The sequence below is a fragment of the Antechinus flavipes genome, chromosome 3, assembly GCF_016432865.1.
Source record: "Antechinus flavipes isolate AdamAnt ecotype Samford, QLD, Australia chromosome 3, AdamAnt_v2, whole genome shotgun sequence".
Lineage (NCBI taxonomy): Eukaryota > Metazoa > Chordata > Mammalia > Dasyuromorphia > Dasyuridae > Antechinus > Antechinus flavipes.
This window is the reverse complement of record NC_067400.1, coordinates 411743158-411770964: the sequence shown is the minus strand read 5'-3', so window position 1 is coordinate 411770964 and position 27807 is coordinate 411743158. Positions and strand designations below refer to the sequence as shown.

Here is a 27807-nt window from a genome sequence, read left to right as displayed (position 1 = left end):
TCCTCTCATAAAATGACCTTTTAGACCTTCAAAATTTTGCTAGCCAAAAAATAAATTGAACTTAGACATTTATTCCTAAGCTCTTATAAACCTTAATAAAACTAAAACAAAAAACTGTAGTTTTTCATTTTTTTTAAGTAAAAAGCTTTTGAATTATTGTTGTCTATTATTAAATAGAAATGTTGAGTACTTATTTATAGATAAATGCTTACAAATATTTAAAATAGAAAGAATCAACATTAAACAAAAGAAGCAAATTCCAAATCAATATACAGTTTAAAAAACCCATAAGTTGTCTTTCCAAGTTGCCTTATTTACAGGTCATTGGCTGAGTGAAGCTGATTTTGGAATGGATCCCTACAGCATTCTAAGTCATAAGGGATTTATTTCATAAATCATACTATATTATAGATAAATGCAGAGTCATTTATTCATCAACCAACCTGCTTTCTATCAGCACATTCATTGTTCAGCACTATTCTATAAGAATGACTGAGCTTGTCATTTAGTTTTTCTTTTTATTATTAATGTAAAAAAATCAGTTTTCCTTTTCAGAATTGTTGTCTTACAAATAACAAAACCATCCTTCTCTAATGTATTGTCCTAATTCTGATTTTATAACTAACATTCTTTTGCTTGCTTACTAAAATGATTTATAGAAAATAAATCTTTTGAAGTACTAAAGAGCCACATTTTCTTGTCAGAAAAGTTCATCTGTTTCTCTTTGTTGTATAGTTTTTATGTGATTTTTCTTTTATTGATAAAATTTATACCATAAAATTTTTAAATCTTTCAAATAATTTCATAATAAAATTATGTAAGATGAGTTCTGGCAGTTTGACTTCCTGTGAGTTCTTCAATCAGTTTGTGATTTAAAACAAAAACCAAATAAAAACAATCATGTATGTACCCACTACTTAACATTGAAAGCAGCTATATTTCATGAAATCAACATTTAAAAAAAAAGAATATGCTAAATTAATATAAATTTTTAAAAGCCCAAACTTGTCTTTCCAAGCTGCCTTATTTACAGATCATTTGCTGAATTGAGCTGATTTTCAATTGACAACCCTATATAATCAGCCTGTTTTCCATGCTGAGGGTCCTTAGCATTCCTTTTATAATTCATGGATTTTGTTAAGAAAAGTGAATTACAGGTACCTAGTTTTATCCTTCTGTTGTTAGTCATATCTCACTCTTAGTCACAGATTGTGTTTAAAATGAAGAAGAGTAGTTAAATTATTTGGATTTATTTGGAGTTATAAATCTTTAATAATTTTTAAAAGGACAATGTCTTCATTCATATCCAACTATCTTAATGAGAAGGGCAAGGTGGAAGTTTCTTAGAATCAATCAAGTACTCCTTAAGAGAAAAGGTGGAAGTATTTTATGCCAATAACTAAAGAGGTTTGGGGGCTTAAGGAGAGGTTGGAGAAATAATGTAGGTTTAAATATGAGAGCTTTGTTTTACTCTTCAACTGGAATTAAAAGGGGAGATTTAGGCAATATCCAGCCAATTATCTGTCATTCAGCTCTTATTGATAAAACCTGGTAAATTTGGTACTTCTCATTGGTATCGACAGACCAATAAGTCTCCTGTAGAATCTTCAAGATCTAGTCTTACTTCTTGCCCATATAAGTTTGTACAAAATGTGGAAGAGATGGGATGGGGAATGGGAAGAGAAGAATGGAATTAAGGAAATGAAGTGACAAAGTTGAACCAAGATTTTTTGTTTCTCAAGATATGAATTTCCAGAAATTTAACTTTGGGGTATGCTAGAAAGACATACATTTATTTTTCACTACTCTGCTTCTTCTGTTTTAGAGAGTATTTTTAAGGTTGATATTAAATCATGCACTGTTAATTAACTGTTGTAAAAATCAGTAAAGGACTGAGAAATTTCTCTATTACATTTTCCCCTCTTATCCTTAAAATTCTGACCTTTACTTTCCAAGATCACATTGATTAATGTTATTCCATAAATCCATGAATTGGAGATTATTCTATAGTTCACATCACAGCCTCCATCTCCTGTTATTGTTTGATATTTTTTTGAGGGTCATCTGGATATTCAGGTTCTTTATTTACAATGGAATACATTTAGCACAGCTGTGGCAGGAACTGTTTTGAGTGAATTAATGAAGCGTGTCATTATATTTCAATTTAATAGACTTGGACCAATATGGACTTAAATGTAAGTTTTGTGGGGGTGATTTAGGTGATTGTGCTCTTTTTTCTGAATAGGCCAAATTATGCTAATTACTTTAATGCAGGGGGCTTCTTTGCTTAAGTTATATATGTGAATGTACACATTTCTTCAGGAATCCATTTGGAGTCTGGCTCTGTATGATTCTGAATTTGCATGAGTCAGTGGAAAACAGAATTTGTCCTAGGAAGTCCCGTGGGAGTGTTCTTTTTGAAAAAATATTTCCTGTCTCCCACAGTTGACTTCTTGTTTTAATGAAACCTCAAAACTGTCATATGATTGCAATTTGTAATGTTTTAAGTAGTTCAAAGAAATATGGGACATGGAAGAAAGCTCCAGTGTGAGATAAGAATTAATAATATTTGACACTTTAGCAGCATGTATTGAATGCAAGACACCTGGATATAGTTAGCAACAGGGAAAGTGATGCTGTTATAATGGAAGCAGGCGATAAGCAGTAGAAGATGAATGATTGGATGTGAGAGATTCATTTGTAGTTCTTCTGTCTTATAGGTACTTAAATTATACTGTCAGAATAAGTTCTTTGTTCCTTTTTGATACTTTAAATATGAGGGAAATCTTGATCAAAGGAGTTTATATGTGTATTTTTTTGTGTATATGCATCTGTACATGTGCACATATTCATATGTGCAATGGTATATACATATGTGTATGTCCATGTGTGTATATATACATATACACAGGGAAATTTTTTTTTTTTGGCTGAGGCAATTGGGGTTAAGTGACTTGTCCAGGATCACACAGCTAGGAAGTGTTAAATGTCTGAGATCAGATTTGAACTTGGGTCCTCCTGACTTCAGACCTGATGCTCTATCCACTACACCACCTAGCTGCCCAAGAAAAAAATCTTTGAGAAAGAGAAAGAAAAAGGAACACTTAAAAGGGGCAAAAGAATTTAAGTTAAAATTAAATTCAGTTCAAATTGGGCTGAAATTCTTTATATATGACTGCTTTTTTTCTATAGTAACTTGTTTGTTCTAGATTCACAATAGATAAAAAAAATATTAGCCTGATTTTTTTTTTCCTGTTAAAAACCAGGGAAGACAGTCTGTCAGGTCATTCCAAGAAGTGAGGCTATTTAAATTGAGGATGAGATTAAATCTCATTACTGGGAAAAATATAGATAATTGGGGGGTCAATTTTTGGTCAAAAACATAAAGGGAACAAGGAATAGTTAATTACCCTACAAGTGAAATCTTTCAGGATTCAACATATTGTGAAGTTCAAGCATTAATTATTGACATGGAAGAGAGTTCATGATTTGACTTTGTACCTTGAAAAATCTTTGAAGGAATCAGTTTTTCTCCTAGTTAAGGTTGTAGAACTTTCTGTATCTTGTTAGGGCCCCTAAAAACTTTATTATATTGTAGGATCTGTCCTGTTCTTCCTAGAAAATCTACAACTACTGCAGAAAAATGCATTTTAAAGGGCTGGATATTTTTAGGTAGTTTGGAAAGAGAACAAGAATCTTTTCTGACAAGTCCTTCTTTCTCCTTATTCCCAATTTTCTAAGTTTCTTTAGGTTCTTAGGACACCATTCATGATAGTTGATAATCAGTTGCTAAGTCTTTCTAAGGTTGTATGAATCAATTCCATTGAAGCTTCAAGTACTTCATAGCATCTTTTTACTTTCTAACTTCATGCAACATCACATTAAGGAATGAAAATAACATTCAAATTTATTTATTTATTTATTTTTTGTTTAATCTCAAAGTTTACATATCAGTTCATAATGCTTCAAATCCTAGGGTGGGAGAAGGGGTTTATTTAGCAAACAAACTTGAGATGGTTTAGGCATCTTGCAGTGAGAATAAGAAAGTTATCCTCACCAGCATGAATGCTATCAAGTTCTTCTTAATATTAAGGTTTGGTGAAAGTAAAATTCAGTATAAAGACTCTCCCTCTCCCTTGTCTGATCATCTTTCATCCTCCCATATCCCATTATCTCCTTTCCCATTCCTTGTTATCTCCTCCCTTCTCTTCTTCCATTCACTGTCAGGAAGGGCCACCTCCGAAGGGCCAATTCAGCACCACACGGCGCCGACAGAGGCTAGCAGCGGCAGTGGCTACAACAGTGAGTGGATTTAAAAATCAAGGGATAGTTTTATAAGGATGGGAAATTGTATAAACAAAGTGTAAAACTGTAATACCCCAAAGTTGCCCTTTCCACCTTTATGTGATAGTCAGCCATAACTCATTCTTTTTCTTCAGCATAATTATGGCATAATTCCTCTGTCTGTCTCTTGTATGGCAAGAGTCACACATGTATGTGTATGTATGTAATGGAGAATGCTATTATCCCACTTCCAGATCTATGGTGGGGAATCAGACTTGAATGTCAACCCTTCTCCAGTGGCATTTCCTCAAATTACATTTTTGTTTTCTCTAACATTGTTTTCAAAATCTATCTTCAAAAAAGTTTTCATTTACTAAGAAAAACCATGTCACCATGGCTAGGTTCTATCTTATTGATTTTTGCTTTTTGTTGGTTTACTTTAATTGTTATGATTATTTGAAACATCTGTGAAGAGGATAGAGGAAAAGAGAAGATGAATTTGGATGGAAACTTCTAAGTTGGACAAAAGAATTCACATTGTGGATTTGGAAATATAAGGTTTTTTAAAGATTGCTTACTCTAGTAGCTTTGTTTTAAAGATGAGGAAACTAATCAAGAGGTTATAGGATTTGATACAAATAGAAGATTGAAAAGCCTGTGTCCAAACTTCGGTTCTCAGTGTCCAAATCTTGTGCTTTTTTTTAGTGTCTTCTGCCTTTGAGTTCTTTCATAGATAGATGATTTCTTCAAAAGGGAAAAAAAAACATTTTGTGTGGGAAAAAAAAATTGAGATGCCACATTAAGAGATAAAATATGAAAAGGATAAATAGCAAAAATAAATTTTTTTTCTAGGTAATTTTTAATAGATTTTTTTTTAAAGGAGAGATGTTAAAATGAGGCCCAGAAAATCCAAGACAAAGAGTTGTAAATATATTGAAGGAGAGAAGCTTGTTAAACTGGAATTTAAAATAGATGTAGAGTTTTTAGGACAATGAACTAAGATGTAAGATGTGTGGGAGTATTGTGAAGATAAATTGAATAGTTTAACTAATACAAAAGCAGTGTAAGATATGAAATGTAAAACAGAATATTTCTTTCACCTTGAGAGCAGAAATATTCCATTTTCCAAATGTATATAGAGTACTAAGTTTATGAACTGAATTTATTATTATAACGTTAAATAACATTTTAAAGGTCAGTTCCCTTATTTGTGACTTTTGGTCATCTTAGCACAATTATTTGATAGAACAGTTGATAGTCCTATGAAATTTTTTTTGTATAGAAAATTTTTGGCATTAATTTTAAAAAAAGGCCTGGATATTAATAGGAGGGAGATTAATTAGTTAAACTATTAAGTAATGGGCTTCTGTATTATATCTGCGTTTTCCGTTGAATTGACTAAAATCTGCATTTCATTATTAAACAACTATTTGGACATTGTAAGAGAACAGACAACTTTTTTTTTACCATCTGTCAAAGTTTAAATAAATAAATTAAAGTTAATGTATACCTGTTTTTTAGTGAAATGATAATCATTTTAAATGCTTTATATGACCTCCCTGATTGGGTTCACCTTGAAAGGGATACTTAAATACTGTTATTAAATGAAATTTAGTTTTACCTGTATAAATGTAATTTATACTTAAATATATATGTGTATATATATGCACATATACATAGATGTATGCCTATATACACACATATATAATTGTTTCACACAAATACTTTCTTTTTTCCTAGTCAGAGCAGTAAATTCTGGACACCACATTTTAGGAAAGAAACTGGAGAGAATAACAAGGGGCCTCAAATTTATGCCATATCAGGATCAATTACAGGAACTAATAAACAGGTTTATTGTGAAGAAAAAGGGGCTTAGGACAGACCTGATAGCTGTCTTCTAGTACTTGAAATTTTTTCTTGTTTAAGAAGGATTGTCTTGTACTTTCTGACCCAAGGAGAAATAAGAAAAAGGGTAGAAATTAGAAAGATATCTGTTTGAACTTGATATTAGGGGAAAGCTTTCTTGCAATTAGAGCTGTCCAAAAATGGAATGAGCTGCTTGCCTCCTAAAGTAGAAAGCCCTGCTTTATTGGAGATCTTCAGGCAAATGTTGGATGACCTTTTGACAACTATTTGTCCCAGCACCAGATATAGGATGGATTACATAATGACTGAAGTGCCTTCTAGTTCTGTGATTCAGTGTTATATATCCTTGAAAAGCTTTTAAAGAGGGAAGGTACATGATAAATAAAACATATATTTACCTTTTTTTTTTACTTATACAAGTAATTTTACTTTAACAAATACAAAAGTAAATGTACATAATCTTAAATTAAAATGTATTCCACATTAATATATTACCTAAAATTACATCATTAACTTTACATTAATAAAGTAAAAAAACATTCAGATAACTGTACAGAGAGGAAAGCATATTTTGTGTAAAATACAAAGTTCAATTTTATGTCTTTTTGAAATACATGTTCTCTGTTCATTATACTTCTGTGCATTATGAACTTCTAAGAGATTAGAAAATAATGTTGAAAAATTGCCTAACTTGTTAATAAAGAAATTATATTTATATATAATGAAGATAAGTGTTATGGTGTAGGAAATGCTAGTCTTTGCATTGTACAATCCCTGATTTAAGTCCCATTTCTAACACTATCCATGTGATGAAAGGAAGTCACTTAACCACTAAGTACCCCCAGGCAATTCTATTAGACTGTAAGTTGCAGGTAAATTGGAAATCTGCATCAGGAAAGGGAATTTCCACATGGGAAATGTCCTAAACCAAGGAAATTAGAAGTGCAAAATCTACTCTCCCCAGTAATATTCATATGCAAGTCATTACATCATCTATGAAGTCATTGGTCCTCTTTTAGAATAAAGGATGAATAACAAGAAATATCATTAGGACAAAATTTAACATCCCTTTTGAAAAACTGGTTGAAAATTGGAACAGAGAAACTTCTTTTAGATTCTAAATGGAAATGTAAATAAAGAGAGAGAAAATAGAAGTTAGTGTTGGCAGCTATTGATGGAAGTCCTTTGTGAGTCATCTTCCCTTTTAATATTTAAAGAAATTCAGCACGAGGGAAAAGATAATAATTCAGCTCTTGGAGACTTTTGCCCAATGAGAGTTAGGCAGAAATTGATGGATAATGTGGTGTAAAGAGAAATATGTGGTTCAGCCTTCCAAAAGGTTTTGATTTATTTTTAGGAAGTATGAGGAAACTTCTCTTTAGTCAGCAATATTGACATCTATAGTGATAAGAAGAGGTCTCTTAAAAGGGAAGGGGAAATATATTTTTTGTCAGCTCGATAGCCAGCAAACTCAAGGAGGCAATCTGTTTATGTAACCACTACTAGTCCCTAAGGAAAATTTGTTACAATGTGAAACTCTATGTATGTATAGTCATATATGTGTGGCTACAGTATGTATGACTAAATGTGGTACATTTCATTCTATTTGTGTGTAATATATTTGATGAAGTCATCTTGTGTTTGAAATATATCTATTTCTTTGTAGTTATATTAGTTTGGGATATTGTTCACACACAATGGACAACCATAGTATTTGTTTTTTTCTTGGTGTCTTACATTATAAGGCAAGTGCTTCGATGATTGCTAAAATGTTCCTCGGTCTACATGTCCAGTTTGGCATATGGGCTCTAAAGAGAAACATACATATATGACATTGTGATTGTTAATTCAGATTTTAGAAGTAAAGGTCTGATGTGTCATATTCCTTTTCTCAGCTTTTGGCCAAACGCCCTTGACTTGATTCCATGCATTGTGCTGTGAATGATAATCAGCACTCATATTCCTCTCCTTAGCAGTCAACCAGCAGTCACTCTTCATTTTCAGTGTAATCATTTTTAAAATGCTGAAGTGTAGAGGAAACACAGTCCATGAAAGTGGCATGACCCTTAAAATTGAAAAGTACAATTGTCCTCAGTTTGCCATCCACAAAAAAATTCTTGTATTTTATGTAGAGCACAAAAGCGTCCAATCTGATACCTGTTAGAAGAAGATCCTTGGCTTTCCTAATTTTTGGATTCTCTGTGCAGGTTCCTTTCAGTGCAACAATGTCACCTGTTCGGTTGCATTCCTCCAACCCCAACCTTTGTGCAGATATTGAATTTCAAACTCCCCCAAGCCACCTGGCTGACCCTCTGGAAACTTCCACAGATTACACAAAGCTTCAAGAAGAATTTTGTCTCATTGCTCAGAAAGGTAACTTGTAGATCTGTAATATACCTTCCCCCAAATCATTCTTCCTTGGTTAGAGCTGGCCGTTTATTCTCATTTTCTGTCTCTCTGCCTCTCTGTGTGCCTGTCTCTGATTCTCTCTTCTTTCTTTTTTTCTCTTTTTCTCCATCTCTCCTTTACTGTCTCCTCTTGGTTTTCAAAGCAAAGCCATTTACAGAAATGGTATATAACATGAACGGTACTACTGGAAAATGTCCATAAACTTTGGCCATACTCTTGTATAATTACACTGGGAAGCACTAGCAAAAAGAGGCACATATACAAAGAGAATACTAATATAGAGGCACACATATTAGGAACACAAATGGCAAAGGCAATTCATATTTCTGACACTACAAGGCCCCCCTTTTGGCCATTAAATCTGCCACTTTCTCTTTTAATCTTAGGCAGGAATGCTGGCTATGTTAATTAGCTATATTACAAAATGACATTTTATTTTTATGCCTTTCCCTTATGGGATATTTCAGAAATCACATGTATGTGTAGTCACATATATGTGCCCATAGTGTATACAGTACATTTCATTCAACTGATATGCTACAAAAATGGAATATATTTAATGAAGTCATGTTGTATTGAAAATGTATTTTCTTATATTAGTTGAGAACATTTTTCACACACAGTGGAAAACCACAATATTTGTTTTGTCTCTATATTTCATCTTTATAGGAAAAGTGCCCTTGATTATATGGTTTAGATCCCTATCCAAAACTTGAAAATCTAGTAGGGACTCAAGGGGAAAAAACAGAAATATGAATGTTTTGGGTTTCAGTTTTGATTGAACCAAGTGTCAATATGGGAAGGCGATTATTATCTTAAAATCAATATCTGACTTATCTCAGTGTCTTTCCTTCATGGGTTTGGAGTCATCCTGATCTGAGTTCAGATTCAGCCTCTGCTTCTTAGAATCTGTAACCACTAGAAGAACTAGAAGAGTTAATTTCAGTTTTCTTCATCTCAGTTTTCTCCTCTATGTATTAAAGGGATTGTTCAAGATAACTTCTAAGACTTTTTTTTTTAGATCCCAGTCTATGATTCTGTTGCTATTTCTGGGCCTAGAGTCAAGATCTGAGTTCCAGTCTGGTGTAAGACACATATTAGCCATGTGAACCTGGAAAAGTCACTTAACCCTGTTTGCGTCAGTTTCCTCATCTGTAAAATAATCTAGAGAAAAAAACACTCTAGTATTTCTGTCAAGAAATGCCCAAATAGGATCATGAAAAGTTGGACATGACTGAACAGTTAATATAATTAAACATTCAATATAATATTTTATAGTATCAATATAATTTTATTTTATTAATTAATAAACTAATACAATTCATCTACAAAACTAAGGTTCTTTCTAGATCCCATTCAATTCAACAAGTACTTAAAAAGTGGTAAGAGAAAGTAACTAGCATTTATTAAGTGTCTACCATATGCCAGGCACTATAATAATCATTTTACAAATATCATCTCATTTCCAGTAAATGCCTATCAAGTGCAAAATACACTTTTAGGTGCTGGATCTAGAATTTTATAAGTCTGTAAATAAAGAGTAACATCTTTAGAATGATTAGGGGTTTTCTGGTAGGTATCCAAAATCTCACACATCTGTAGTTGTGTAATATTTCCATTACACAAATGAATCATTAGAGATGTTCATACCTTTGGAGATACTGCTGGCATCAGTTATCCTACTTTGAAAATACATTCCTTAGAGGAATAACATTAAGATAGTATCAGTAACATCCAATTGTAAATTGACTTTTCAGATCACTTCCTTTCATTTTCCTTATTTTCAGGCTGGATTGGAAATTGGTGCAATTTGGAAGCATGAGGCACCGTTGGGTGAGATAGGCTTAGGCATAATGTCAAAGATTCAGACCCTGGACAGACAAGCAAGATCAGAAGGCTAAGTGTGGAGTGTGAGCAGTAGAGGAAAATTCTTTTCAGAAAGCACAGAATGGGAGCAAATTTGCCTTCTTCACAACTTGTTGACCTTTGTCCTGTGGTTAAAGCAACCAACCAGACACTTTTTCTTAGCATGTTCTCAATGACTTTTCTTTTGGAGGCTTAAATATGTTGCTCCCTCACAGCTGTGTTATTTTTTTCCTCATGGTGGTAGCATGGATTCCCTGCCCAAACCATTATGTCTTTTGGCTTTTGAAGGTCAGGTATAAGTGGTAACAGAGCTTTGAAAGGTTACATGTTGATGAATCTTAGCAACATCTAAAGGGAAAATGACAAATGATTACCTGAGTAAATTTTGACTAGTTCTTTGAAATCCTGGCCCTCTTCATATATCCCAGCTTTAAGAGAATTCCAAAAGTTTTATTGAAATGACACTTTTTCTCTCGAGGGCACAAGCACAAGGCTATAAATCCTCTTTCCTGGAAAGTAAGACATTCTCATGATCGCTAGGTGAATTGTTTAGATATAACCACTTAAAAAATAAATAGAGGGCAGAGGGAATTCAGCTTTTAATGTTGCTTCTTGGATCAGGGCTTCCAGCTCTTATTTTTTAATCTGAGATTTATCACCATTGGACTAGAACCACTGAACAGATGCAAAATATCAGTGCCTGGATGGAGATGAGATAGTGCTATTGCCAATGGCATTCTTTTGTTTTTATACTTCATTTTGACAACACACAACAGTTATTAAAATCAAGAATACCTTTTCTAATGAGCAAATTGCTTAAGGACTAGTTTTAAAAATAAATATTTGAGAACATTCTCAAGCAAATTAAATCAATATGCTGTTTTGTTGGTATCAATGGATCTTTTAAAATCTGAATCTGAATAAGATTTTACAAGGAACAGAAATCCTCAACTATCAATGAAATGCACAGATTTTACTATTCCTTAATTTTTTTTTCTTAGTTTTGATTTAAAATAAGCACTCCATTCATCAAGTCCCTCTGTGATCTAGAACAGTTATTTAAGGCAGAGGTTGATTCGTTCTCCAACTTGAATAGAACTATTGCAAATTTTTCCTCATTCGAAAGCATGATGATCCCTTTTTTGGTGTTACTTAAAACTAAATACTAAATAAGGAAAAAAACAGAAAAAGAAAGATTAAAGAAGGGAAAATTTTAAAAGCACACAACAGAACATTGTTACATTGCCAGTAGAACATTGGGGAAAATTTAATCTATGTAACAATAAATTTCCATTTTAAAAAAAGCATATTTAATAATAGAAGACATATTCATGACTGTCCATCTTTTCTTTGCTTTCTTGTAGGTAATCCTTTTGTTCTCTGCTGTACACTTTTTATTTTATTCTTTTTTTATCTTTCATTCCCCTCACTTCCCCCAAGCAGGCTATAGTTAAGCTCAGATATATATATATATACATGCATAAATACACAGAAATATATACATATACATTTACACATGTAGACATGCATCTAAAACGTTAATATGGCTGATATATAATGTAGATTTTTCTCTTGAGTGAATCTTTGTTTTTGTCTGAGATCAATGATTACTAACCCTATTAATTTTTTCCTAATAAATTCTATTTCTGATCCTTATTATTGTGTTTGTTAATGTCTCTTATTTTGTATTCCTGCTAACTCTTCTACTTTAGTCCTACTCTTTAATTTGCCTTGCTATTACTTAACTTCCCCCCCACCCACAGATTCCTAATTCCTTATCTTTCCCCCCCTCTTTTGCCTTCCTCTTTATCCCATCCCATTAATCTACATACTTTATCCTGCTCCTATTAATCTAAACACCCTTCTGTATCCCACCTTTTTTCTATACTACCCTTTCCTACTTCCTTTTATCTTTTTCCCATTAATTTACACTCCTTGTCCCACTGCTTTAAATCTATACTTTCTGCACCCCACTTTATCCTATTTTTTTTATAGATTTTGAAGGGTACTTCATGGTATGTGTGTGAATATAAAACGTGTGTGTGTGTGTGTGTGTGTGTGTGTGTGTGTGTGTATTGTTCCCTATTTAACCCATTCCTGATATGAGTAGGTTTTCAGAACTACTAGCCCTCCTCCTCCAACTAATGTCTGTGTTACTTCTTCCTCCTGCACCTCATTTGTGTAGCATAATTATTATTTTTACTTTTTCTTAGACAGTTTTGCTTATTAAAGTCAAATCATACTTATCTCTGCCCCAGTCTTTCTTTTGAATATACCCAATTACTGATGTCAATCTGAGACATATGGTTTATATTTCTATGTATAAAACAGTGTGTCCTTGTTGAGGCCCTTGAAATTGATGTTGACTCTTATAAGTTAAAATTTCAATTAAGTTTAGGTTTGGTTGAGACAGAATCCTGAAAATCTGTGGATTCATTAAAAATCCATTTTTTTTTTTTGTTCAGCATTATGCTTAGTTTTGCTGGGTATGATATTTTTGGCTTCAGGCCTAGTTCTTTTGATTGTTGATTTATAATATTCTAGGACTTTCATTTTTTAATTGTAGCTGCTGATGAATTCTGACAATTCTAATTATAGCTCCCACATGTTTGAATTGCTTTTTGTTTCTGGTAAAATTTTTTCAAAGCAATTGGAGTTAAGTAACATGCCCAGGATTATACAGTTAGTAAATTAAATGTCTGAGGCTAAATTTGATCTCAACTCCTTCTGACTCCAGGGCAGTTGCTGTATCCACTGCACAACTGAGCTGGCTCACTATGTCCTTCTTTATTCCAAAACAAAGTGCTAGAGATCCTTCCCTCCAAAATCAAATGTAAAATCTTGTGTTTGACATTAAAAACCTTTCATAAGGTTTTTATCATCCTCCTCTATGTTTTCAGTCTTCTTATATCTCAATTCCCTCCTCTTTTGCCCCATTTTGACTCTGTCCCCTCCACACTTTGAAATTCAGTGACATTGGTTTCCTTGCTGATTCTCATATAAGACCCTCCATCTCTACACTGTCTCTTCCCCATTCCTGGACCACTTTCTTTATCTCTGTCTCTTGACTTCCTTCACATCCCAGCTAAAATCCTTTCTTTCCCTAAGAAGCCTTCTCCGATACAAAAACACTTACTCAATGCTAATATCTCCCTTATATTGATTATCTCCCATTTATTCTCTATAATTTTTGTATATAGTTTCATGTTAGACTGAGTTCCTTGAAAGAAGGGACTTTTGTGCCTTTCATTGTGTCTCCAATGCTTAGCACAGTGCTTGGCACATAGTAGGCACTTAATGCTTATTGACTAATTAATGAACTGACTTTGGGCAACAGTTGATAAAATCCACATAACAATTTATAGATAGTGTAATTAAAGCTTTATTTCTACTTTCTCACTCCCAAATAATTTCTTAAGTACTAAATGTTAATCACTGTATTATTACTCAGCCTTTTAGACTTTAAAATTTTCCCCTTTAATTAACCCTTTTTTGCATCATTGTGGTTTTTTTTTTCTTTTCAAATATAGATGTTCTGACATATTCACTTTTGTGGATGGAATTTAATTAGATTGTATTCATTTTATATTATTAATTGGTCAAAAGAAATGCAAAAGGTTCCTAGTAACTAGAAAAGAAATATCTTGTTTGCAGGTAATCTTTGATGCAATTATGAATTACTGTATTCTCCAAACAACAGAACATAGAGACGTCCTAATGTGTTATGTGTAGCTACTGCTAAAATATATGTATATTTTTTAGATTTTCTGAAAACATAGTATTTTTTCCTTTCCTTCTTTTCAGTGCATTCTCTTTTGAAGTCTGCTTTTAACAGCATAGCTATTGAGAAAGAAAAGCTCAAGCAGATAGTTTCTGAACAAGATCACAATCAAGGGCACAACACACAGATGGCAAGACTCAGACAATCACTTTCTCAGGTAAGCTTTGGCTTTGTTTTTGAATGCATGTCACATTGCCCCTAAGTGAAGAGGGGCAGGGGGCAGAAACATTCCTACTAAAGAGGCTATAGATCATAGATGTGATTATCAAGTGATTCAGTGATAATGTGTTTTCATCTGAAGTTCTGCTACCATGGCCAAAGAGGAATGATCATTCTCCAAGTAGTTTTAAAGCAAGCTCTTAAGTTTTCATAAAAATAAAGCTTTACTTGGTAGCGTACTCTGATTCTTTGACCTTTTCAACCCCAGTACCTGCCTATTTTCTTAAGATCATGTAAAGTAGTCCCTACTTTTAATGTGATATATGAATGTCTAAATAAGTCATGCATATAATGTCTGTCCATTTCAACATGTACAATTAGCACTGTTGAATGCAATGTTCATTTACAGATTCTTCCCCTATCCCAGATAATATATTTTAATGCATTGAAAAATAATGAAATAACTATCATTCTTTTCTTTCTTTTTGTTTGAGCAATCAGTTGTAATTGTTCTCTTAGAATTTCTTTCTATCTCAAAAAACATCCCCTACGTCTTGAGTCAACTTTATGATATGATAAATATGTATTTGATCGAGGGGCAGCTAGGTATCCCAGTAGATCGAGTACCAGGTATGGAGTCAGAAAGACTTATCCTGAGTTCAAATCTGGCCTCAGACCTAGCTGTATGACCCTGGGCAAGTCACTTAACCCTGTTTGCCTCAGGTCCTCATGTGTACAGTGAGGTAGAGAAGGAAATGGCAAATCCTTCCAATATCTTTGCCAAGAAAACCCCAAATGGAATCATAAAGAGTTGGGCAAAAATGAAAACGAAATATGTTATACAATGAAATTTACTATTAAATTTGAAAGTCCTGCCAGAAATCCTTTAGACTGCCTATACTTTGAGCTTTTCTACCCCATTCAGAATTACTTCATCTAAATTACCCATATTTACCCTTCTCTTCATTTGACCTGTCTATCTTCTTAAATTAAGTCCTGTGAGAACTCAATGTTGTGTAACTTTATGTGAGAACACAGTGTTTATGTAAAATATTGTTCACTTCCTGGTGCCTTGGATCAGAGCGATGGAGCAAACAAATCCTGGGTAAGTGGCTTCCTATACATATCAGATTCTGCTTGAATATTTCCCCTTAGACCATAAAACTTAGACATCCTTATATTTGGTGCTACTGCAGTATCATTTATTTTTGTAGGTTTGGGTTCCAGTTCTCTTTTATTGCCCCTTCACATAGTCCCTAAAAGTGTGGTCAGTTAATTTCCATGTGTTGTCTTTGAGCATCAAATTCAAATGATCTTCCATAGCATGATCAATAAAAGTGGCTACCTTTCCATATGCAGAACAGAGACTTTTTTAAAAAAGTGTTAAATTTCTTGTAGTTTCTCCCAGAATGCTGATGTGCAAATGGCCATTAGATACTTGGGCAGTCTTTAATTGATCAAAATGAGTATCTTGATTGTTGAGTATGAAAAATGAGACAACTAATCATTTTTGGAAACAACTGAACAATTTCACTTTTCTGCCCCCTGGAAATATCACAGCTCTCTCTTCCACTTAGTTTTAATGGTGAAGCCAAAGTAGTATGAATGGTGATTGTTAATTGAAAGGAAGATTTGTAAAAGAAATCTGATAGTGTTAAAACTCATGGTAGCTGCAGTGACTGAGAGAAATAATGAATCAGTGAGAAAATTTCTTTTAAACAAAGATGATTATATCAAGTGTATTAATTGAGAGTGGTTTTGATAGTATTTGCAGGACCAAGGGGCTCTATTTTAGAAATAGTTATTATAAATTCTTATAAGATTGGATTTATAAGACATTCTGGTAAGAATAGTATTAATAAAATTCCAGTGTCAGTTTCCCAGCCCCTTTTCCATGGCATTGCTCATCTTTCAAATAACATTAGAAAATAACTACACAGATGCAAAAAGACTATGGGAATTCTATTTATATGACCTTCCTTCAGGCCATATTCTTCATTGCGCATATGTTGGTTTCACAAAAATTTCCCCATATTTAACAAACTCTTTTTTTCATAACCACAATTCATGATAGTCTGTTTAAAAAAAAAAAAAAAGATGAGCCCATCTTACCTTCAAAGAATTGAAAAATCATTTAGGGATGTAGCTGAATGATCCCAAAATTAAAACACTCTATTTGTGAATTCTAATGCAACATTTTATCATTGTGAAAAGAAAATAATCCTTCTAGAAGTCTTGATAATAAGTGTTCAAATACAGTCTGTGTGGAAAATTCTAAGATCTTAATGTAATTACTACAGAACGGTTCAAAAAGCAATTATAAGAGGTGCTTGGAATTCACAAGGATCTTAGAGGTTGTCCCATTCATTCTCCTACTACATATAATGGGAAGTTTTACAGTCTTAATGACAAATGGTTATTGAAGTACTTCTTAGATTCAGGAAATCACTTTCACAGAAGATACTTCACAATATTATTAAATAGCCGTAGTTATTAGAAAAGTCTTTCTTAACCTAAATTTGTCTCCTCTCAACTTTTGCATATCAGTTCTAATTCTGTTTTCTGTACCAAAGTAAAATAGATCTATTTCTTCTTTTTCTAAACAGCCCTTCAAGGACTTGAATTTCTCCCTTTAATCATTTGTCTTCAAGCTAAATTCCCCAGTTTTTTTTTTTTTCCACCAAAAAAACCTTCTTTAATATCTTCATTACTCATCCAAAAGTCTCAATGAATAACAATATAATAAGAAAATAAAATATTTGTAATACTTACTTACATCTATACTAATTCTCAAAGCTTATTACAATTAGAATATGATGACTCTAGACTGTTATTGTAGCTCTTAAAATGTAGAACCAGTAAATGATCATTTTTTCTTACTACAAAAAAGTACAATAGGGACAATTTTCCCTGTCATGTTGACATTGTCTTTTATGAATGCAGTCTGGGATTCATTGGGTATATGGCTTTTCTTTTAAAGCAAACTTATCATGTTGTTGGTTCATATTAAGTTAGTGACTTCAGATCTTTTTTCCTTAAATTATTCAAGCCCTATCTCTCCTATCTTGTACTCTACAATTTTATTTAAATCCAGCAGAGTTTTTTTTCTAAACTTCATATTTTATTTAAATTATAAGCATATATATTTGCAAATTATCAAAACATTCAGAAGTTCTTACATCATGTAATGGAAGAACCACTGGTCTTGGAATAAGAAGGCCTGGGTTTGAATCCTACCGCTTAATAACAATGTGACTGGACAAATCATTTAACATAGGTGAATTGCAGGGTTCTATAAAATGGGAGGAAAGTAGAAGTGAGGATATTATCTCACACTATATTTCAAGAGTTGTATAAGGAAAATGCTTTACAAACATGACAGTAAGAGGAGAAGGAGGAGGAGGAGTTACAGTAATAGTAGCAGCATTAATTTAGCAAAATCCATGATCACTGAATAAAGCATGTAGCATTTAAAGAACATGAAATTAATATTCATTACAATTCAATAAAAATATTACCTGCCATACTCAAATAGCTGTTTATATCCTTGCTCATCCTAAGGATGTACTTTAAGAAGCATTCCTTTCCTAATATAGCTTAAATAAGCTCGATCCATACACATATACACGCGCACACGAAATATGTTTATATACATATATATACCTGTTGTTCCTCCTCCTAAAATTAACTTGCATTTTGAGAATTAGAAATATACTATTAAAGTATATCTTAGATTTATACTCATCAAGCTGTATTTTTTGGTATTATCTAGTAGTATATATATTTAATGAATTCATTCTCTACATTCTTCCTACATACCTACTTTGTGCTAAAGACTATGCACATTGTTTTTGTTTTATTTGCATATTTGCTGACATTTATCATAAACACTCTGCTGCTGCTCACCCTCTTGAAACTTCAAAATTGGCTTACATGTATAAAGAAAGATATGGCTGATATTATATTAGATTCTGGATTTTATACCTGGAGAAGAAAACATTTTATATTGGTATCTCTTTGTACATGATTAAATTCCAAATCAATTATACCACATGTTCTTTTTAAAATAGAATCCTCCAAGTGACAGATTTAAGCATTTTTAGTACTACTAGATTAGCATGATTAATACTGCATTCCACATGACATCCTCTTTCTTCAATAAATTGTTCCTAATCTCTTTGCTTGTTATTATTGCAAAGGGTGTTGATTGTAGATAAATGACCACAAAATCTGACCTGTGCACAGCAATGGAAGTTCTACATGAGAATGTAAAAGAAAAAATTGGCTCAATATTTATCATAGTAGATAAAATGTCAGTTATTTGGCTTCAGACACTAACTGTGTGAACTTGGACAAGTCACAACCCCAATTGCCTCTTTAAAAAAGTATCAGTCATATAATGAGTACCCATCATTTTTCATCAATGCACCCAATAGCAAGCTTTTGAGGTTGAAGAAACTATTCCAGATGTCATCATTTCTTAGCTTAGTCACAGAGACTATTTTTCTGGAACTTAATCAAGTTTCCTAAGTCCTATTCTTTATTAGATATCTTATATGTATTTATATTTTTAAAAACCCTAAAATAACTCAGCAAATGACTTTACATAAGTCATTTTTAGAGGCCCAAGCTCATTCTTTCCCTTCAGGTATTTTCTTTGAGCTGAACTTAATATATTCTTATCCAAAAAGTTTAATTTGCAGACTTTGCCCTAAACTTATTTTATTATGCATTTCATGTCTTCTCTCTCTTATCTGATTCATATTAATGAAAGAGTTTCCTTTTAGAAACCAACAATTTTACTGAATAAAATATGGGTATAGCAATTCTTCCTCCAATTTGGGATCACTGATTGAGCTTTGCTAACTTAGCCATCTGTGTTTGTTCCAGGGTTTTCAGTACAAACCTTTTTTTTTTTTTTTAAGGACAAGGAAACAGTTGTGACATTAACTATGTTTGTCCCCTCAGGAAAAGGGCCATGGAAAAATAAGTTGATCATGTAAAATTTACACAGACAAGATGTGATTGAATGTTCCGACATCCCTAGGAAGAGGGAGTTTATGAGCATGCTTTAATGGAGAGACAAACCAAACATAGTATTTTAAATGAATTTATATTCATCAGCCCATTCTTTGATTGTAATACAATTTTCATGATTTGGGCTGAATAAAGGATTATTTCTTTGTAAATGGCATGCTATGGGATCAGATGATGCACCTAAGAATTATATATCTTTTGAACAATACTATTGGCCAAGACATCACCGTAATTTTGCTTACTTGCTAGTGTGTTATATTACAATAGGCAGTCTCCTTTTTTCCTCTATTTGCAACAGTATAATTCAATACCATACTTTTGGTGTCAGCTTCTCCATTACTCCATTCATTTATCAGACCCCATTTTCTTGCCTCTGATTTATTTTGATAGCAATTCATTAAGGCACCAATTCTTTGAGAATACTAGTCTCTCAAATATTACAAAGGAAGAGGATAGAGTTGCAAAAGTGAATCCTGGGAACTAGTAGTAAAGAGAAAAAATGTTAGTACAATCCCAGGCATTGTCTAAGCAAATAATAGTAACAGAGTTTGTGCTGTTAAAATGAGGCTTACAGCATTTCATTTAGAACTTAATATCAGTGAGTCTCATGACTGTGAGGTAAGTGATCAAGACAAAATAAGGCAAGAAGCTAAGAATGACTCAGAATTAGGCTATTTGCATGCTGGGCTGTCTGCTATTGAGATTGCCCTACCTGTGACTGGATGTTTATTTCTGTGTTCTGTCCTATCTAAAACTAACAGTTCTTCTACCACTGCATATATATTATCAATCATAATATTTTCCACATTGTTATTCCTTTCCAAAATCCAAGTCATTCACTACTGGAAGAGACCCTGAGAGATTATCTAATATTCGCCTCTGTATTCCAGGCAAGACCTTATTTAAACCCATGGGGACAGATAAAGTCTAACCCATTCTTAAATACTTTCAAAGAAGAGAATTCTGTAATTTCCTTTAACATTGGTATTTATTTTAAAATTCCCACTGTCAATAAATTTTCCTTACATTTAATCTTAATCTATCATGCAGTTGCTATGCTAGCCATATTGTTTCAGTAGAGCTGGGGAATGACTGACATCCATTTGGATAAGAGGTGACTAGAGACTGATTTTAATCACACATAGTGGCTCAGTTGATAGTCATCTAACAGCAGTAATCACACATAATTTTGGGGGGATGTGGGGGAAGGGAAGATGAGGTAAGGGGTGTGTGTGTGTGTGTGTGTGTGTGTGTGTGATCTCCATTGGGAGGTTTTAGTGGGTTGCCTGGGTCACTGAGAAATTAAATGACTTTTCAGTGATCACATAGTTAGTATGTGTTAGAGGCATACTTAAGGAAGCAGATGACTCTGTATGTATATATAAATGCATGTAAACAATGTGTCTATATCTTTATCAGCTGTCTTTCTATGTATATGTTTTTGTAAATGTGTGAATATGTTTGTATAGTTGGTGGTTGCAAAGATCTTGATATACAGAACAACTTCAGTATATTCCAGACAATAACAGAGTAAGAACATTCAAGCTTATTCATAAACAATACAGAAGTCATGTATGGAGAATATGAGGAATATTTTAAAGTCACAGCTAATTGGGATAGCTTCCTAGGAAAAATGACCAAAGGCTCGTTGGAGAAATGTACATTTAAAATTCTTCTGAAAATTTATTTTATACTGAATTAAAGAAAAACAGCGATTTTTTTTTTACTTGCCAAAGTTCTGAGAATATGAAAACTAGACACTTTTAAATTTTCTATATCCCTTTAAGTGCAGAAAATTAATCTAGTGGTTTATATTCTTGTATACACAAGCCACTTTATTTTCATCAAGTTTTATCAGTTTTCTCAAAGTGGGGCACACACTTTCTCTGTCATATTTTTCTACCTAACTGAACCTTATGTTCCCAACCTGGCCACTTAGAGCTTTGTGTCAACTCTTTCAATATTTCTAGGCAGCATTGTAATCAGGTAATGAGAATACAAGGCCTAATTGTATTTCCCGATAACAGCAAATATGTGTGTAACTATATAAGTGCTGTTATAAAATGTTTGGAACCCTCTTTGGGGTCCATATTATAGAGCCATATTTATTATTAACTATGTCACAATGACATTCCTCTGGGGCTCCTGGAATTCTAGTTTTAGTTAGGGTTTAAACTCCATGTAATAGCAGGTAGTTTTACAAGGAAATTCCAAAGCACCCAAAGGTGCACATTGGAAGAAAAGCTGCATAGTGTAATATAGAAAGATATTTTCACTCAGATTAAAATGGCAGAGGCTGCCTTGTTCCTTTGTAATAGTGTCTTTAGTACTTAAGCACAGTTTCTTGGCACATAATAAGGAATTAATAAGTACTTGTCCTTCCCTCCCTCCTTTTTTCCCTTTTCTTTACTTCTCTCTTTCCTCCTTTTTCCCTTCCTTTCTTCTTTCCTTCCTTCCTCCTTCCCTCTTTCCCTCTTTCCTTCCTCCCTCCCTCCCTGCCTGCCTTCCTGCCTTCTTCCCTCCCTCTTTTCCTCCCTCCTTCCTCTTTCCCTTTTTTCTTTCCTTCCTTCCTTCCCTTCCTCCTTCCATAGATCTGTCTTTCTGTCTGTCTATCAAGCCTGAGACATTTCCTAGATGTATGACCTTAGGGAAAAGATTAACCTTTGTTTCCTTAACTGAGTAAAATAAGGGTAATAACCACACCTACTTCGCAAAGTTGTCATGAAGATTAATGAGATAATATTTATAAAGTGTTTAGCACAATACTTGGCACATATTATTCACGATATAAATAGTTATTTTCCTCCCCCATTTTCATCTATCTTAAGAATCTGAAAACCTGGTTTCTACACTTTGGTTTACACTGACCATCTGTGTGACCTCAGGCAAATCACTTAATAGCTAGACTCCATTTTCCTAATTTGTAAAATGAGAGTAGTTTAAATGATCTCTAAGGTCTTTTTTGATTTATTATTTGAACTAATTTGAGATTATGGCAACTGAGATTTTTATGTTATATTTTTTGTAGCAGCTGCTTACATTTTTAGTGTTCAATAAGAATGTGTGAATGTTGATCTGCTATTATCAGTATATTTACAATAAGTAGCTTTATAACTTGCAGACCAACCTTCAATGATTTCATGACTACACATATTCTAAAGGAATATTTAGAGGTCCAGCATTTCATGTTACTGAAACATTGCCCATCTCATTAAAACAGGCTGAAATTCATCTCAGTAAATGGAGGTAGTTTCTTTATTCCTTTCATTCCAAAGTCAGTTCCATGATGTTCATTTTTCACTCAAATAATTTCTGAATTTTGGAAAATGGCACAGAAATTGAAGGAACCAACTTTCACTGCCAGTAGATCATTATAATGTTCTTCATTCATGAAAGAGGCTGGAAAAGAATAATATATATGTAGTGGTAGCACAGGCCTAAAAATAGTGGACCTAGATCTTCTGGTGAAAAGGAACTAAATGGGTCATTCTTTACAGGAATTCTTTCTGGTGGCAAAGTGAAATTTACTGAATAGCATTAAATATTAAACAGTAGATTTCCTCATATCATGTAGGAATGACTGTGTCTTTACTAGGCCATTTATTACCTTCTCACCACTAGGCTTGGGCCTAGCATGCTTTTGAGAAAAGAGTGTGATATAATTTGCTGCCCTTGCTTTTTTGAGAAACTAGTCTGTGCCACATTTGTGTGTCTGTTCCATTGTGTGCCTGCTTATTAATTTCAAATTATATGTATAATCTTTGTTGTTTTAAGGCACTTAACCAGAATGCTGAGCTACGGAGTCGCTTAAACCGGATACATTCAGAGTCTATTATTTGTGATCAGGTTGTCAGTGTAAATATTATTCCTAGCCCTGATGAGGTAAGACTTTGTTCTTTGATGGATTTATATAATATTTAAAACATTGAGATTTATAGCTGATATTTTTCTTTTTTTTTTAAACAGTTCTCTTACTGTTAGCAAAATATGACTTAGCTGAATATTTGTGCATCAGACAATTTTGTTTTCTTCAAAGTGAAAGAACAATCTCCATGTTTGACATCTTATATAGCCTTTGTCTTTTGTCTAAGCCTCCTTTATTGATGTTTGGATACTATAATGAACATTTTTGTCTCTATTTCTGTCCCAAATTGTGAACTTTTTTTGTAGCTGTCACAATAACCCTTTGTTTAAAGTGTTCACCAGGCATTTTTAGTTTAGTTTTTTAGCTTTAATTGAAGATTCAAATTAAATTTCCATAATCATAGTGCCTAAGCACTTTCTTGGTCTACTTTGTGGTAGCATGAAATGAAGACAACACAAGCTAGGAGAATATTTAACACCAATCTAAAACTGTATTTTTAATGACATTTTCTGTTCTTTCATATCCATAATGTGCATTGCATGATTTCTCTTCCCCAAAAATAAAAAAAAAGAAAGAAAATAAAAACCATGTGTGTGCAATCTCAAGGAGATTGTTTCAAGATCTTCGTTTACCTTTCTAAAAAGCTGAGAACATAGAGATTAACATTAGAGCCTTAATAACTAGTTGCTTAACAAGTATTGCTTAACAAGTACTTCCAACTAATTGCTTAACAAGTAAAGCTTTCTTCTCTTTTTGTGGTCCATTGTTTCCTCAGACCATTGGCCTGCAGATTTTTTTATCCTATGTCTCCTCCTGTCCCTTATTATTGTATCATGTCCTATACGCCAACAGTCTTTGCATTTGGGTAATTTGACATTATAACTCTACAATGTGGAGAGGCCGGCAAAATGGCAGAATATATAGCAAGTTTAGAAGTTTAGCCAAACTCCTCACATGTACTGTGTGTGGGATCCTGGGTAAGTCATTTAATCTTGAGCCAGGCAGTTCTTTAAGTCATATAGCAAGTGCAGGTCTGCACTGATTCAGTGAATATCCTCACTAAGAGTTCCCTAAGTCAATGAAATCATAAGTCTAGTCTGAAAAAATTAATATGCTTAATTAGAATTTTCTTATAATTTATTGATGCATCACATTGTAATTTTCTATGATCAATCAAATATGAATAATTTCCTATAAGATAATTTAGCTTTGAGTAAATGGAAAAAAAAACTTGAAGTGAATTATTTAGTGTCTTTTTTAGATAGTATCTAGGTAAAAAATATGTGTCAAATCTGAGCATATCCCTTCATCAATCTTAAAATTTTATTAAGATTAAATTTATTTTTAATCATGTACCTAGTAATTTTCATTAACTTAGCAGGCATAATTTTAGTGGTGACAGAACTAAATCTTAGAATTTTAGGGTTTTTTCTTGTACAAACAGCTTTCATCTGCTCCTGTAACAAAATTTTATTTTCATCTTAGTTTGCTTGAAGTTGAAACTCAGTTTACTCCCCACCTGTTTTCCAAATACTTTTGAATTCTTGAGGTTAAAGGATAGAAATCTTTTCAGTGTTATTTGTAAAGCATAGTACCTTAGCAAGAAAGACTAGCATAGCTCTAGTTTAACATTCCGTCAAGTTACATTTTCATTCTTCAAAGATCTGTGATTTTACAGGTTTATATATTCCACCCACTGATATAGACTATAAGCCTTCTAAGCTTTAGTAGATTTATTTATGACTTTCTGAGGTCAAAAATATTCTTTGGACTAGTGTCTTCTTCTGATAAAAGCTTTTCTGTATTTGACAAGGCTGAAATTTGAATAGCACTATGGGATTTAAAGACCTAGGAAATTATCTAATCAGCTACCTCTCTTACCTCAGTAAGATCTAGAGTAATATCTATCTAGAGATAGCCTGCCAAAGGCCACAGATATAATAAGTTGAAGAGTTAGGATTGAGACCCCAGCATCTGAGTATGTTTGTCTGGACATCTCCAGTTCCCGGGCGACAATCATAGAATCTCTTGTCATATTAGATTTTTTTTCTTCTAGAAATATGTGGTCAGTTATTCTCTATGCTTCAGACTAGCTCCTACCTGTGTGAAATGTTGTTGCAACATTGAAATACTGTAACAGATGACACTCTGGCATTTTGTTACTTTGTAGCCTGGGGAGCAAATCCATGTCAGTCTCCCCCTGTCACAGCAAGCTGCTAATGAGAGCCGGCTTTCTATGTCTGAATCTGTCTCGGAATTCTTTGATGCTCAGGAGGTGCTCCTCTCAGCCAGCTCGTCAGAAAACGAGGTAAGTGATGAGGCTGTTCCCTTTTTGTAGTCTTTCCTACAGTGGTTACTAACTTGAGTTGGAGGGGGGAAAAACCCAAATATGGAGATTTGCCCCCCTCAAATTAGAGAGGACATCTCTAAGAGAGAATCCCAAAATGCCCCTCAAAGAACAAGATTAACCTTTGTTTTCTAGCCTTATAATCCATTCACTTCTCCCATTGAAGGTCATCCTTCCATATCTTATTTGAAAGGGTAGAGAGAGAGACACAGATACAGAGAAAGAGACAGAAAGGGAGGAGCAAGGAAGGAAGGAAGGAAAGAGGGACAGAAAGAAGGAAAAAGGGAAAAGGGAAGGAAAGAAAGAAGACCCTTTTAATAATATCTCATCAGAACTACTCTTTGGCCTTTCTTTTCTTTCTCTTTTTTTCCTCCAGTCTCATAAAACCAGGCTGCCCTCCTCTTGACAAAGCTAAACCTTTTGCTTATGCCCTCAATCCCTTTCCCTTCCAGCTCCCTCGTGACCTTGTTACATCCATCATTCCCTCTCTGTCTCTTTCATCTTCAGTCTGTTCCACACCATTACCTCCTTGCCCTCTGTCAACAAACACCCTCAGGTCTCCCCTATCCAAAAATAAACTGCGCTTAACCATATTCTTTTCTCAAGCTGCCTTCATATGTCTCAGGCTCTGACTATAGTGATCAGACCTTTTCATTCTCTGTAACCTCCATAGCCAATTAGTTGATAATACTGTTTGGTTTTACCTCTTAATATCATGGATGCCTCCTTATCTCTACCATAATAGTACAGATCCTCATCATCTCTCAATTAGACTCTCACATTCTCCCTTGTGTCATACTTATTTTTTTTTCTCTTTCTTATTTTCCTTATTAGATTTTACGGTCCTTAACTGCTAATGCAGAAATATGTTTTGCTTGACTGTACATGTTTATAATGGGTTTTGTTTGTGTTTTGTTTGCTTATTTTTTTGTGCTGTCTTAGTGAACAGGAGGGGATGGGAGGAAAAGAATTTAGAGTTGAAAGTAAAAGTAAATTTAAAAAAAAAAAAAAGGTTTGAAGATTCTTGAGATCCAGGGTTATATATTCTTCATTTTTATCATTTTTATATCTACAACATCTCACATATAATAGGATCATTAGTACCATATATCTCAAGTTGAAAGGCATCTCTAGACACAATCTCATCCAATTCCCTGATTTCACAGATAGACCTAGAGAATTTAAGTAACTTGCCTAAGGTTTTACTAACATAAAACAGGATTTTAAACCAGATCTGACTCCACAGTTAAATGTTCTTTTCATTGAACTCATATTTGTTAAATCAATTCCATTTCTATGGTAGTTCTATGCTTGTCTCTTTATTATGAGTCCTATGATGCCTCCCTGGCCTTCCCTGGGATGTTGGAGGTCAAGTTAAACATATTTTATTTTACTTGTTTGTTTGTTTCTGAGTACCCCACTGAACTTAGCAGTTGGTTCAACCAAGTAAATTAGTGAAGTATTAGAAAATTTTTCTCCATTAGAAAAAAAATCTTCATGGAGATTAGATAACTTCCTAAATTCCATCAAATTGCTCCTAAATGTTTTTCCCTGGCACTTTATTATGACTTTAGTATATTTCTCACCCCAAATGGGTTGCTGGTGGAACAGCTAGAACACATGAGGCCATACTTCACCCTGTGCCCACATTATGTATTAGCATAGTCTGCTGACAGAAGATTGTGATATTTGGCATCCATTTTGCATGGTTGAATAATGTAAGGTAGGTTGGGTTTGGGGGTTTATTTTTTATTTTTTTGCTTTAAACCACCACCCACCACCAGATGGTAAACCAAATAATTTTTTATGCTAAGTAGTTATGGCTAGTTCTTAGAAATTCATCACATTTCAGTGTGAAGTAGGTGGTGGAGGTTCTCTAGTGAAATAATTTTGAATTTCTTTAAAATGAGCCAAATTCTTTCCCATGGTTTTGAGTGACACTTAGTGTTTGGAACTTTACAATTCCTTTTTTCTTTGTATAATAACATAAAACAAATTGTTCATTAAATAAAATATTCATGTCCATCTACATTGTTGAATAGAAGAAAGGTATAGATGAAACTACAAATATCTATATGGAGAGCTTGCTGTTCTTTTTAATTATTTGATAAATTCAACATATAATATTCAAAGCTGTTCTGCTTAACTGCGACTCCTTCAATCAACCTACAAACCAGTATTTATTAAGCACCT

General features: G+C 33.4%; 1 protein-coding gene across 5 annotated transcripts in view; it reads left to right on the top strand.

Annotated features, from left to right (window-relative positions):
- Positions 1–27807, top strand: part of OSBPL6 (oxysterol binding protein like 6) — a 250526-nt gene that overhangs the window by 191151 nt on the left and 31568 nt on the right. For 2 of the 5 annotated variants that reach the window (XM_051986133.1, XM_051986131.1), the window contains 6 exons: positions 4228–4302; positions 8358–8523; positions 14230–14363; positions 15447–15470; positions 23177–23284; positions 25438–25575. In XM_051986133.1, coding sequence (XP_051842093.1) covers positions 4228–4302; positions 8358–8523; positions 14230–14363; positions 15447–15470; positions 23177–23284; positions 25438–25575 — 645 coding nt within the window. The remainder of the gene's footprint in view (positions 1–4227; positions 4303–8357; positions 8524–14229; positions 14364–15446; positions 15471–23176; positions 23285–25437; positions 25576–27807) is intronic. The other 3 variants (XM_051986134.1, XM_051986132.1, XM_051986135.1) reach the window with 3 other exon arrangements.